Raw genomic sequence first — 12,584 nt, forward strand, 5'->3', positions numbered from 1 at the left:
AGCAGCTGATGGAGGGCACAGCGCACAAACTGTAGGGCAACACTCGTACAGCTCCCGGGTACGGACACAGTACTGCTGGCCTGAGGAGGGAGGACACATTGGAAAGTTCTATGAACATTTAGCAATCTATGAGAGCCTAACTGTATTAAGGTGACATTTACGACCTTTAAAAAAGGGGTAAATTTGGGGAATATGTTTGCTTTTTTGGACAAAATGGGGTCATAAGCAGCTTTTATGTACAAACTGCTCAGCTCAAGTCACATTTTTGTCTAGTACATTGTAATACAAAACACCTACCAGCCAGGGAACAGGAGAGTTGGCTGCTATGGTGACAGCAGTCTGTAGTATTTCCTTCAGGTACGGAACAGCCAGGGTGGCATGGTTGTGGAGGAAGGTGGACAGCACCACAATGCCCAGCCCAATAGTCTCATTGTCATAGCTCTCCAACTCAACTCCACAGTCTGCACATCTGTGCATAGAGTTGTGATAAGGCAAAAAAATGGTCAGTACCATAAAGCAAACTCTTCTAAAACTGTATGTCTGTTAAAAATGAGCAAGATTTCTGCCTGCATTAAACATTGTTTCCCTTTATGTAAGATTTCTGCCTGCATTAAACATTGTTTCCCTTTATGTAAGATTTCTGCCTGCATTAAACATTGTTTCCCTTTATGGAATAAAATCGTATCAAACTGGGGCACTCCAAAGCTAACCTTGTGACCATGATGTCCTCCTCATGAATGCTGGGCTGTGTGACGGTGCTGAAGCGGCTGCCGGTGGACTGGCTGCTGGACTTGTGGGATACTTTACTGGCAACACTCTGCTTGCTGCCCCTGCTCCCTATACTACCCTGTAGTACATATTGGGCAACATTGCATCATTATGTTGCAAGGAACACAGACTGTGAAAAAAATGTATGAGAAAGACTTGGTTGAAAAACCTGTATTTGAATTCCTGACCTTGGTACTGATACTACTGCTGCTGGTCTTGCTTGTTGTATTTGAGCGGGTACTTTTAGTGCTTTTTGTACTTCGAGAGCTGGACCAGGTTGCCTTCTTCTTCACCCTGGTTGCATGGGGAGCCAGACTGGATTCTGCTGGGTGAGTCTCTAGCAGAGACCCTTCAAATGACTTTTGCCGCTTGGCGCGCCAGAGCAGCTTACGTCTGGTCATTGGACTTTTTGATGTTAGCTTGTCCCTCTCATCATCTAATGCACATTTGGAATCATCTTCTATCTGTACAGCTTGGGTACGTCGAAGAAGTGGATGGTTTCTGTCCACCCCGGTGGCTCCTGTCTCAGGGTCCTCATCAGCTGCCTGCAGATCTTCCAAGGTCACCTTGTAGAGGTCACTGGTGACTGAAGCTGCATGGAACAGACTTGACTTTGTGTCCGAGTCGAGGAGGATGTCATCAGGTGATGCAATGTCATCAATGTCTTCTTCCTCTGTGATAGCCATGTAGGCCAGGTCTGTGAGGGAATGCATAAGACAAAATATGATGCTGCAAGCCAGGTAAGCAATGTGCAGTTTCGAAAGACAAAGTTATGACATGTTAGTTGGCAAATACACCCTGTGGAGGAGGCTGAAAGAAGACAATGACGGCATGTGGCCATCGGCAAACAACCCCTTTGAACTGCCCTTTGAATTGAACTTTAAATTGAAATTGGACTCTTACTATTTGCTAAGTTGCAACTTTAAGTTTATGTAATTTTGTATCTATGAGCATCGGAATAGAAATCTTTTGTCGTTAAGTTCTTGCGTAGTTTGTCATAGTCTGACTGACTGACTGACTGACAGAGAGACACCTTGTGGCTGAATCTGTACCTCTCTCCAGGTTGTGCTGTTCAGAACAGGAGTGAGTAGCTGAGGCCTTGAGGTCCCCAGGCCGACAGCGGTGATGCTGTGCCTGGAGTGTGTTCAAGGTGATCTGGACTAGATGCTTCACTAAACTGCACAGCATTTCATCCTGCAGTGGATACTGAAGGGACAAAAAGCATCATCCATGCAAGATCATGAAGTGTTGAAGTAGCTAACCTGTGAAATGTCTTGACTAAAGCTACTTTATGATATTGATCATATGTACCACCAACTGCCAAACACTTAACTACACTGTTTCTGAAATACTTTGAATACATGTTTGATGAACATATCTTATCATGCATCGGAATGTGTCATCACAAAACCCTACATAGCAGGGGAATGAAGAACTTCATTTAAGCACATCCACTGCATTCTGCATGTTCAGTCTTCTTCTGTTAACTGGAAAGTATCAAGCACATGACAACACCTTGTAGATGATGATGAAGACTGCCATGAGCCAGTTCCTCCTGTCCAGAGTATCCAGGTTCCAGAGGCTGTAGGTTGGACGAGGTGGATTTCCAGGCCCCTGAGTTGTCACTGCTGGGTAGTACTGCAGGACACGACTCATCAATAGGACCACCTGCTTCCCTGCAACAAACATGGCACAGCATGTAAAACATTCTAACATACATACATACCTACATGTCTTCAGAAATGTAAGAGACACAGTTAATCTTTTGTCAGCTTGAACACGTTTTAGGGCCCAATATATATGCTTGTGGCTGCCCAAGGTAGATATTTTTGTGTGAATTTTACCAAACGCAAAATAGGAACTTGTGTTTGTCCTCACCAAGTTTGACATTCCTGTCCAAACACTCTGGCATGTGTATAAGCAGGGAGCGGAAGATGGGAGAGGAGCGCATCTGTGCAGGTGTCAGGACAAAGCGCTTCTCCTGCTGGTGATAACCTACCAGCAGGTGCAGGTAGCGGATGAAGGTGTTCAGAGCCTTTCCACTGGCCATGTCATCTTTGTCACTGTCATACTTCAGGTTTGTCATGAACTGGAAAATAGTCGGAAGTAAACACAAAAGGTTACCATGCATAAACCACATACAGAAAGTGTAAGCACTAACAATTATCTTTAAATACTAACATCTATCACGAAGGCTTGTTCCTTATTGCAACCAACTGATCCTTTGGACACTACCTTTCAAAGTCTGTGCTGACTAGTCTTTTGTACTGAATCAATAAAAGTCCTTGCATCTAACAGCAATACAGCAGGATAGAATAGAGCAACTTATGATAGTAGTCATGGAGACAGAGACATCAACAACCCTTACCCTCATCATGACAGAGATGATGGAGAACACAGTCTCCTTGTCCAAGTCACTGTAGTCTTCTCCATCCTCGGCACTCTTACTGAAGCTCTGGAAGTCCAACAGCATCTGTTCTGCCAGGTACCCCAGGTCTAGCCGCACCGTGGCTCCATGCTCCAGCTCCTGCCGGCTGAAGGTCTGCACAAAACCTGCAGGTCATAGGTCACATAGGAGGGAATCATTGTTGTTCATCCAAGACATCAACAGACATCCCCCCTTAGAAACAGAACACAGTGTGACATGCCACCATTTTTTAAATTGAGGTGACTTAGATTTGTAACTTACAAGATTTTGAGTTGATATGTGTTTGTTATCCATAAAAAGGAATAATCTTGTAATACTTGCACAAGAGAACCTAAAAAGTGGTATGTTGTTAAGACTTTTACTGCTGGTACAATGTAAAATTATGATGTCTTACAAGAGAACTCTGAGCCAAGACTGTCAACAACCTACCAGAAGGTGTTCTGTTCCTTCTCTTGGTCATACAAGAGGGTTGAGGTGATTGGTTGACTGAAAAGCTCATCTGTAGTGACCGGATGTTGTGATGACGCATACGGGCAAAGTGAGCTTTCTTCAATCTCAGAGTGAAGGCATCGCTCATGTTGAACATATTGTGTTGAGCACAAGAAAGACCTGTTGTGGACAGCATAAACCAATTAATGATACAAACAACATACCCTGAGGGACAGAAGTTAACAAGAAAACTTAGGCCATTTCATCATTGTGGTGATTCTCTCTTTTATCCACATACTATGAACTGAATGGTGGCTTTGATAAACAGAGAATCTTCATATAACCTTAATGTCAAATTCAGAAAGATATAATGTCCTTTTACCTTGTTTTTATTTCCATATATCATATATATAGAGAGACGAACAGAAATACTTACTCATGGGGAAGAAGAAATCCTGACTGCTCATGTCAGTCTGTGACTCGATGGACAGGATGTCGAACCTGTTGACGAAGAACTCCCAATACAGAACCCCCACCCTGGGGATCAGCTGGTGCAGCAGGTACAAGTAGTGGAGGATGATGGGACGGTCATTCACCACAAGGTCAAACTGGGTCTCCAAGCAGGAGCATAGGAACTGGAATAGACAGTGGGAGGGCCTTTCTTATAAGTACAAGTCTAAGGATTCATATTTACTATGTTTACACAAACTATATCATTTGACAGACTCCATGTCAATATGTGTAGTGTTAAAGTGTATTGTTGTGATGAAATACTGAACACACCATGATCTACATCCTAGTGCCTTTTGTAAGATTGGTGAAATAACAGGCATTATGCTTGTTACCTTGACCACCTTCTGGTCCATGTCCTCCAGACTGGTTCTGGTACGCTCGTACACAGCTGGGCACACGTCCTCCAAGTGAGACACCAGGTGGATGAAGGCGTGACTCAGGACAGCCTTCAGCAGAAGGTTACCAGAACACTGCTTAATGTCCAGGAAGCTGGCCAGAACTGCCACTTTCTCCACTGAGAAAACACAGAGGTAGGGTGGAACCAAGAAAGTCAGATAGATATTATACTTTTGACTTGATAAAGGTAAATGTAATTAAAGACCTGTGTAGCAGTTAATACCTTTGTACCTTTAGAAATTAAATTGCAACAGACTGGAATGCACTAATTGCATACTGGGTTGTAGCCACGTTACTGACACTGTGTTATTTGATTAAAATCTAGTTTTATAAAGCTTTGAATAGGAGAACAGTGACATGCCATAGTAGGCAATAGGGCTGGGTACCGGTACAGAAAATTCAGGTCCAGGTCCGGTTCAGGTCCAGAGGATCAGGTCCAGGTTCGGACCTGAACCTGGACCTGATTCAGTATGACTCATGCCAATGGTCCATTTCACTACATAGAAATTTGTTTGGTGGAGTATTAGACTTACACTGGCGTCTTAAAATCCTACAACGCTAACTGCACCTGTACGATTGACTGTAAAACTTGGTAGAAATGACTATAAACTCTACTCTACTTCACTCTTGTTATTTTCTTCCACCTGCAAGCGCCAAAACATGTGAATGCCTGATGAAATAATATGTTAATTTTCTAACCGGTCCAACATCCGGTCCACCTAATTTTTTCAGGTCCGGTTTTTCTGGACCGGTCCAATAAGAAAAACCGGTTTTGTACCGGTACGCTGTACCGATACCCAGCCCTAGTAGGCAACACTAATCCCAAAGTTACAGGTAAACAGAATTTGGATACTGTAAATGCAGAAATGTTCGCGGTGGATTAATATTCGCGGTTTTTGCGGCGACCACTTCACCACGAACTTAAATCCACCGCGAACATTTTTCTATTATGGTATTAGACTGCAGTGTATGGTGTTACCGCAAACTTAAATCCACCGTGAAAAGTCATTTTTCCCGCCACCGCGAAATTAAATCCCCGCGAACTTAAATGCATTTACAGTACTCATTCTAAGTTTCTTTACCTGCTCTAAACCGCAGAGTCCACTCTGTAGACTGGAACCACGACTGCACAAGTTTCCAGAAGATGTCTGCTCCCTCTGGCAGGGTTATGCAGAACTGCAATAGTTTTACACAAGCCTGGGACATCTGGCCATCCCTTGACTGAAGCAGCTCCCACAGTCTGAAAGGTAAAACATATGTTTGAGCCCGGTTGTTAAAGATTGCAATAAACTGGTGGTCAAGTGTTAAAACATAACTGCATCTTGTATACTTTTACATCATTATTTTTCAAACTTTAAATCAATTGTCAGAGATACTATATTACTGGACAAGAAGGTACTGTATTTTGTATCAGAAGTCTTCAAATCTTTTCAAAACACTCATACAAAATTTAACAGAACTATTACAAATGCAATATACAAGGTATTATAAGACTCTTCACAAAGCACCTGGGCATTAGGAGATCATTTTGAAGATGTTGGAAAAATGGCAGACTGAGGTTAACCACCCTGGCTAGGCAGTCATTGTTCAGACAGAGGCGGTGCAGGCAGCACAGGATGTACTGCACAATGCAGGGCTCCTCATGTTTTCCTAGCTCCTACGGTAACACAGTGATGAAGACAACATGAACAACATTTCCCAGCTATTAGATATACCGGTAGATCTTAGGGAAGGGGAAAGAAAATACTTTCTGTGATAGATTTAACACACTCTAGCTTCATGACAAGACATCCAAACAACCTTTTACTGACTACAATTGTGTTTCCATCAACTGAAGATGTTGATCTCCAGTGGGCTTGGGAGCAGTCTTTGTACTTTGTATTGTATGTAGTTGCAAAGTTATCATAACATATCAGCAGGTCTTGTGAATTCTTACATGCAGCAGGGCATACATCAGCTGTACATCAGGTGGGAACCGCTTCACATGCACCACCTGGTCAGGCAAGCCCACTGTCCAGATGTCTGCTTCTTTATGGTCACAATCAGGTGACAACTGTTCCTGGACATCTTCCCTCTTCTCCTCATCCTGTTTCTCAGCCTCTTCTTCTATAGATGTTGGCCTGTAGAAGGAAGAGTGCCTGCCTCTATTTCTTAAGTTTGCACAGTGGCTTGAGTATAATGATGTAGGTGCTAAAACAGTATGAAGTGCAAATTTCCCTTATTGACATACATACATCTGCACGATGAAGTGCAACATGAGCCCATTATCAGAAAAAGCTTCAGAGTAAGTACATTTGCATATTCTTGTAACTAATTGACGAAACTTATCAAATCAGTCTGATTGTAACATGTGTTACCTTGAGGGTCCCCTGAATGGCTGTGCCGGTGCATCTGTATCCCTGTCTACTGAGCCCATCTTCCAAATGGTAGAGCTGGACATTCGCACAGCAGTTGTCAGGCATTTCTCTGGGTCATCACAGTGCTAGAATGAAACATGAGTCTTCTGTAACACTTAAGAATCTGTGTAACATTTCCCAGTGTAACATTTTTTTAAAAAAGAAGAAGATGAGAGCTTTGTCTACTGTTGTGGTCCAAAGCACAAAGACAAAGATACTTAGAAGCCTGGACCAGTATATTCTTCCTACCTCCAACCTCATCTCTTGTTTTGGGTTGATGGCTGTCAGGACATCCTCAGCGAGCAGGAACCATAGGGCCATGGACTCACAGGTCAGGCACTCACCCGCCTGGTTGCCATGGTGACAGGGTTCCATGGTAACCAACATTGTCATGAACAGGTGAAGGATGTCACAGGAGCTGGGGTGGTCCGGCTTGTGAAGGAAGTGGACTTCCTGGATTCCCATCTACAGTGACACCATTGAACAAGACCATACAAGTTATCTGTTTATGTTCAAATTGTCTGCCAAATAGATATACAAAGATGGAACAAAGAGGCCAACAGTCAAAAGGCTGTGGTTGTAACTTTCCATGGTACTGAACACACATCCACCTTAACCTGGGATTTCAATGGTGAAAATAAGGTCTGACAAGTTTGTACAATATACCACTGCTAAGTGAAAGTCAAGTTACACTTCCATAGCACTGAACACACATCCAACTAACCACTCCCTATCATACCAGACTACACTTCCATAGTGCTGAACACATATCCACCTAGACACTACCTATCATACCAGGCTACACTTCCATAGTGCTGAACACACATCCACCTAACCACTCCCTATCATACCAGACTACACTTCCATAGTACTGAATACACATCCACCTAGACACTACCTATCATACCAGACTACACTTCCATAGTGCTGAACACACATCCACCTAACCACTCCCTATCATACCAGACTACACTTCCATAGTACTGAACACACATCCACCTAGACACTACCTATTATACCAGACTACACTTCCATAGTGCTGAACACACATCCACCTAGACACTACCTATCATACCAGACTACACTTCCATAGTGCTGAACACACATCCACCTAGACACTACCTATCATACCAGACTACACTTCCATAGTGCTGAACACACATCCACCTAGACACTACCTATCATACCAGACTACACTTCCATAGTGCTGAACACACATCCACCTAGACACTACCTATCATACCAGACTACAATTACATAGTGCTGAATACACATCCATCTCAACATTCCCTATCATAACAGGCTGCACTACCATGGTGCCCTCTCCATGGTGCTGAAAGCCAGTTGCACATTTCAAACATCTGTAAAACCAACGAACCTGTTTTAACAGTAGGTCCAACATGACATTCAGACATCGTATGCTCCTCTGATGCTCTGTCAGTGCTTGGTTCACTTCTGGTCCAGCCTCTGCATTTCCCTGATCCTGTGCCACAGGAGATCCCTCCTGTCTGTCACACTGGGGGTGAGACTCCTTTTTGGGTGGTAGGGAAGTGGATTTCTTCGATCCTGTCTTGTTTTGAGGGGTAGCATCTTTCCCAGACCCCTTCTTTGGATAGGAGGAAGCTGCTTTGCGAGAATCCTTCAGTTGAGAACCATCTGCTTTCTTTGACTTTTGTTTGGCCCAAGAAGTGGGTCTTTTCCCAATCTCTTCCTTGGGCTGTGGTGTAGCTGTTTTAGGTGGCTCTTTCTCAGGTTGTTTGGAGGATACTTTGGTTGACTCATCCTTGGGTTGTGGAGTTTCTTCATCCCCAGTCTTGTTGTTCATTCCTTTAGAAAAAGTAATGGTCAATTGTACATTAGCTTCCTTTCAGTCACTGTAATTCTTCTGCCAATACAGCAGTAAGCTGTAAAGTTGTGGTGATTCTTAGCTGTAAGCCTGTAACTGTCATTTCTTATTGGAATGTGGTTGCAGTTAGTCACCAATTCCATGAATGAACATGGTTGGAAAGGTTATGTTGCAGCCATGAGCCCACTTATACCCTACGGATATGCGGAAGGGAATGTATATAAATGACACTTACTACATATTCTAATCTGTATCAGCTTTATTGTTTGAAGTGCAGACACCTCCTCTTTAGGGCTAAATGTATTTTATTATGAAATATTGTCTTTCAAGCCCCTCCTAAACTTGAATGAATTAGAGCTTACAATTCTGCCAAACACAACCTAATGGAAATATTAAGTTTATTCATTGGTTCATTGCTCTAACTTGGATAGGAATGACACATACATGTGCTGATGGCCTACAAACTTACTGGTCCTAGGACTGTTGACAAGACAGCAGGCTCCATCCAGAAACTTCCCAATAAGCAGACGGACTGGAATCACTATGTCAAACTTGGACAAGAGCTGGGAGACAGAAATGGAGCAAAAAATGTAGTACAAATGTACTGTTAATTGAGAGGCCCACAAACAGCTGAGTATACGGTGACAAAGGGTTCATTGGGGGACCCTTCAAGACACATTTGAGATGGATTATATGTAACATAAATGACTTACCTGGAGCCAGATGAGTCCCTGTTCTATCACCTCCAAGGTGGCATTTACAAACATGCGTCCAACAAAGGCAAACATCTTCTCAATGGAAAAGGGCAGAGTTCCCATGTAGATGTCAAACAGCTTACTGTAGTCAAAATGGAAAAACGTGTACTTCAGATATTGCTACATCGAGCTGAGAACCATAAAACATTTATAAAAATCTTACAACCTGTGTCTGACATTACAAAATGGTGTACTAAAAATCTATTCCCTTACCACAGCATGACATTGAGCTCCTTTAGATCATCATCTTCTACCTCTGTCAATATGGCTTCAAACCAGTACGGCATCACTGAGTCCCATACCTGGCAATGTGAAAGAAAACATGTTTTCATTTGCATAGCATGGGTGGTGGTTTCATTATCAATTTACCTACAACTGTACTTGATGCCTAATACTAGTATTTGCACACCATGTCCAAATGTGGATTTTTTTAAGTCCACAAAGTACAATGACTTTTCTTTCCATCACTAGACTTTTTTGTCAACAGGCATGGCTATCATAGTATCCACAGTTAGAGAATATGTTTATTAAGTATTATACATTGAATTTATGCATACGAAACTAAGGACATATGAAAGACAGATGTATTGACCTGGAAGGTGACCACATTGTAAGGTGTGAGGCAGAGAAGCCTGTTGAGGCCTTCCTTCATTTGAGTGGTGTTACTGGACAGGGTCTCCCTATAAAGGGAACAGGTCAAATCCAGGCTTTATTAGTGACAGCAGTCAGGGTATCTGTTCAGCACAGGTAAGCTGTGATGTACCATCTGCAGTCATGCACAGTTATGAACTTTATAACTCTTGGTATAACAATGTAATGCTTTAGAGAAGCTTTACAGTTATAGAAAAATATCTCAGGAATTGCATGTATCAGATGTATTCGATCAAATGATTATACATGTAGTAAGATCAAATATAGTGGCTAAACTAGAGTGCCAACAGTGTCTGATGTATGCCATGATCTCTTGCTCCCAACACAACAGAAGGCAACAACAGGCAGAGGACAAAAGAAATATTTGCAACAGTACACATCACAGTACATACCAGCACAACAACAGATGTGGACAGCACCAACATGGGGTATTACACACAGTCCAGGGCAGAACACACTCCTACATGCTGACACAGAGGTACACCAAATACAACAGTTACATTTAACTGCTTCATTTGCAAATGCAACAAAATATATTACACAGACTCTCAGGCAGGTTTACTGATGTTCTTTACAGGTATATTCATGCAAAGATGCATGGCAAAAGGTATACAGCACAATTGTATTGACATATAGTACCTAAAACATCTTAAAACAAATACACCATGAGTTATGTCACTGAATATAGTTCTAGATTGACTAAGTTGCTATTAGGCCACACCGACTCAATTTTATGGATGACATCCTCTGGAGACCTAAAAACTAAAGGGCGTGGGCGAAAAATGAAGCTGGCATTATGAATTGAACCACAGAACAGCAAGGCCAAAGTTACCTATGTGCCCCAAATGAGCTATCAAATCACAAGAGGTAAAACTATAGCTTGATTTGAACATAAGATATCAAAACATGCAGTTCCACTGTAGTACCAAGGGAAGCCGCTAGGTGGCCCAAAATGTAATCATATCCAGTGTCACAACCCAATGACACATCAAGTACGAAGCCAATCCATCCAGCCCTTCTTGAGTTATCTTCTTCGCAGTCAGATACAAAACACATGAATAATTCATGGTGGCAATAGCTCACTTAGAGCTTTCAATTAAAAGGACTGAGTTTTGTCAAAATTTATTGCATGTTTGAAAGTGCACGCAAATTGATTCATATGAATGATTCTTAACAATGGAAAAGTTCATGCCATGATGAAATGAAGCACAAAATGTGTTAAGGCACCTAAAACACTTTTCTTGTTGTGAATAAAAGGGGTGGGTGGGTTGTTCTCGTCTGCTATGAAAAACCAGACAAAAGTGAAAAAAATGGTACGAAATCTATTACTTGAGGTGTAAATTTCTCCCTGCCCTTTTGTTTCAACTTAACCATCCCATGTGTTGTACCTACCAGACACCCCCAACCCTGGCATAAGCCGGTGGATGTGGCAGCAGACAGGAGATCACCATGTCCTGGAAGCTGTTCACCACTGCCTCTACCCACTTGTTCATGTACTGCAGAAGAAGAGATCAACATAAACATTCACATTTTTTAGGCTTTGAGCCCATTACTTACAATTTTCACAAATCATGTGAAATAGGTGAAAATTTGACATTTATTTCTATTCTGCTACTTGTGCTCACCTCACTTTTCAGCTTCTCAATCACCAATCCAACAGTGCCTATTGAAACATAACAGTTACTTTACAAGTTACAAATAATAAAAAAAGCATCATCCAACAACATTGATAAAACCTTCTTACACTTGATTACCATTAGTGTAGTGTGCCCATGTGCCAAATGAAGGTTACCAACATTGATGAAAAGTGCAACACCCACCTTCAGGGAGGTAAGCTGTGGCATCATACCAGCTGAACACAAATGAAATCAGGCTTCCCAGCAGCTCCTGCAGAACACAACCGATTAAAACAGTCACCAACAAGTGTAGTTGGTAGAACAGTCTTTTTTCTTTCAGCTTTTGGCCTTGGGCATGGTGATTGCATTCCAGAAATCTTCCGAATGACAATAAACATGTTAGCTAACCTGGGAACTGAAACAAGAAGGGTATTCAAGAACCAAGAGGATTTCTCTTCAGAGTCAATAGTAGAGGACACAACTGTGTGGTCCCAAACCATTCTTCAAACTTTAGACTTGAAATCTACAGATTCTTGTATAACTGTTCCCTTCCCATTTTCACACTGATTAGAAAAACCTTACACTCACCACCTGTGCCTCCTGTGACGGCGGACACAGCCCCACCAGGAGCCAGCAGCCGTGGCAGCTCAGCAGCATGGGGTCTCCTGTCCTCTCCTGGTCAGCTCCAGCCTCCTCCTGCTCCTGCTGGCAGGGTCGGGGGGTGTACGGGTCACCCATCTCATAACTCCGCTTGTCTGTGATGGGCTGAGCCTCCTTCAACGGTAC

At 42.6% G+C, this 12,584-nt stretch overlaps 1 protein-coding gene across 1 annotated transcript; it reads right to left on the minus strand.

The window, feature by feature from the left end:
- Window positions 1-6: 6 nt before the first annotated feature.
- Window positions 7-12,573, minus strand: LOC118408963 (protein unc-79 homolog; the record flags this gene model as incomplete). Its single annotated transcript, XM_035809831.1, has 25 exons — window positions 12,387-12,573; window positions 12,003-12,069; window positions 11,808-11,845; window positions 11,575-11,678; window positions 10,124-10,211; window positions 9,745-9,833; window positions 9,490-9,613; window positions 9,246-9,339; window positions 8,309-8,757; window positions 7,180-7,395; window positions 6,892-7,016; window positions 6,471-6,654; window positions 6,043-6,191; window positions 5,617-5,774; window positions 4,471-4,652; window positions 4,062-4,260; window positions 3,626-3,805; window positions 3,137-3,321; window positions 2,647-2,857; window positions 2,284-2,444; window positions 1,821-1,974; window positions 957-1,465; window positions 711-847; window positions 298-469; window positions 7-80 (listed from the first exon to the last, which is right to left on the minus strand). Coding segments are annotated over exons 1-25 (4,199 nt in total), but the record flags the coding sequence as incomplete, so codon positions are not given.
- Between the last annotated feature and the right edge of the window lie 11 nt (window positions 12,574-12,584).

This window comes from Branchiostoma floridae, unplaced genomic scaffold, assembly GCF_000003815.2.
Source record: "Branchiostoma floridae strain S238N-H82 unplaced genomic scaffold, Bfl_VNyyK Sc7u5tJ_626, whole genome shotgun sequence".
Taxonomy (NCBI): domain Eukaryota; kingdom Metazoa; phylum Chordata; class Leptocardii; order Amphioxiformes; family Branchiostomatidae; genus Branchiostoma; species Branchiostoma floridae.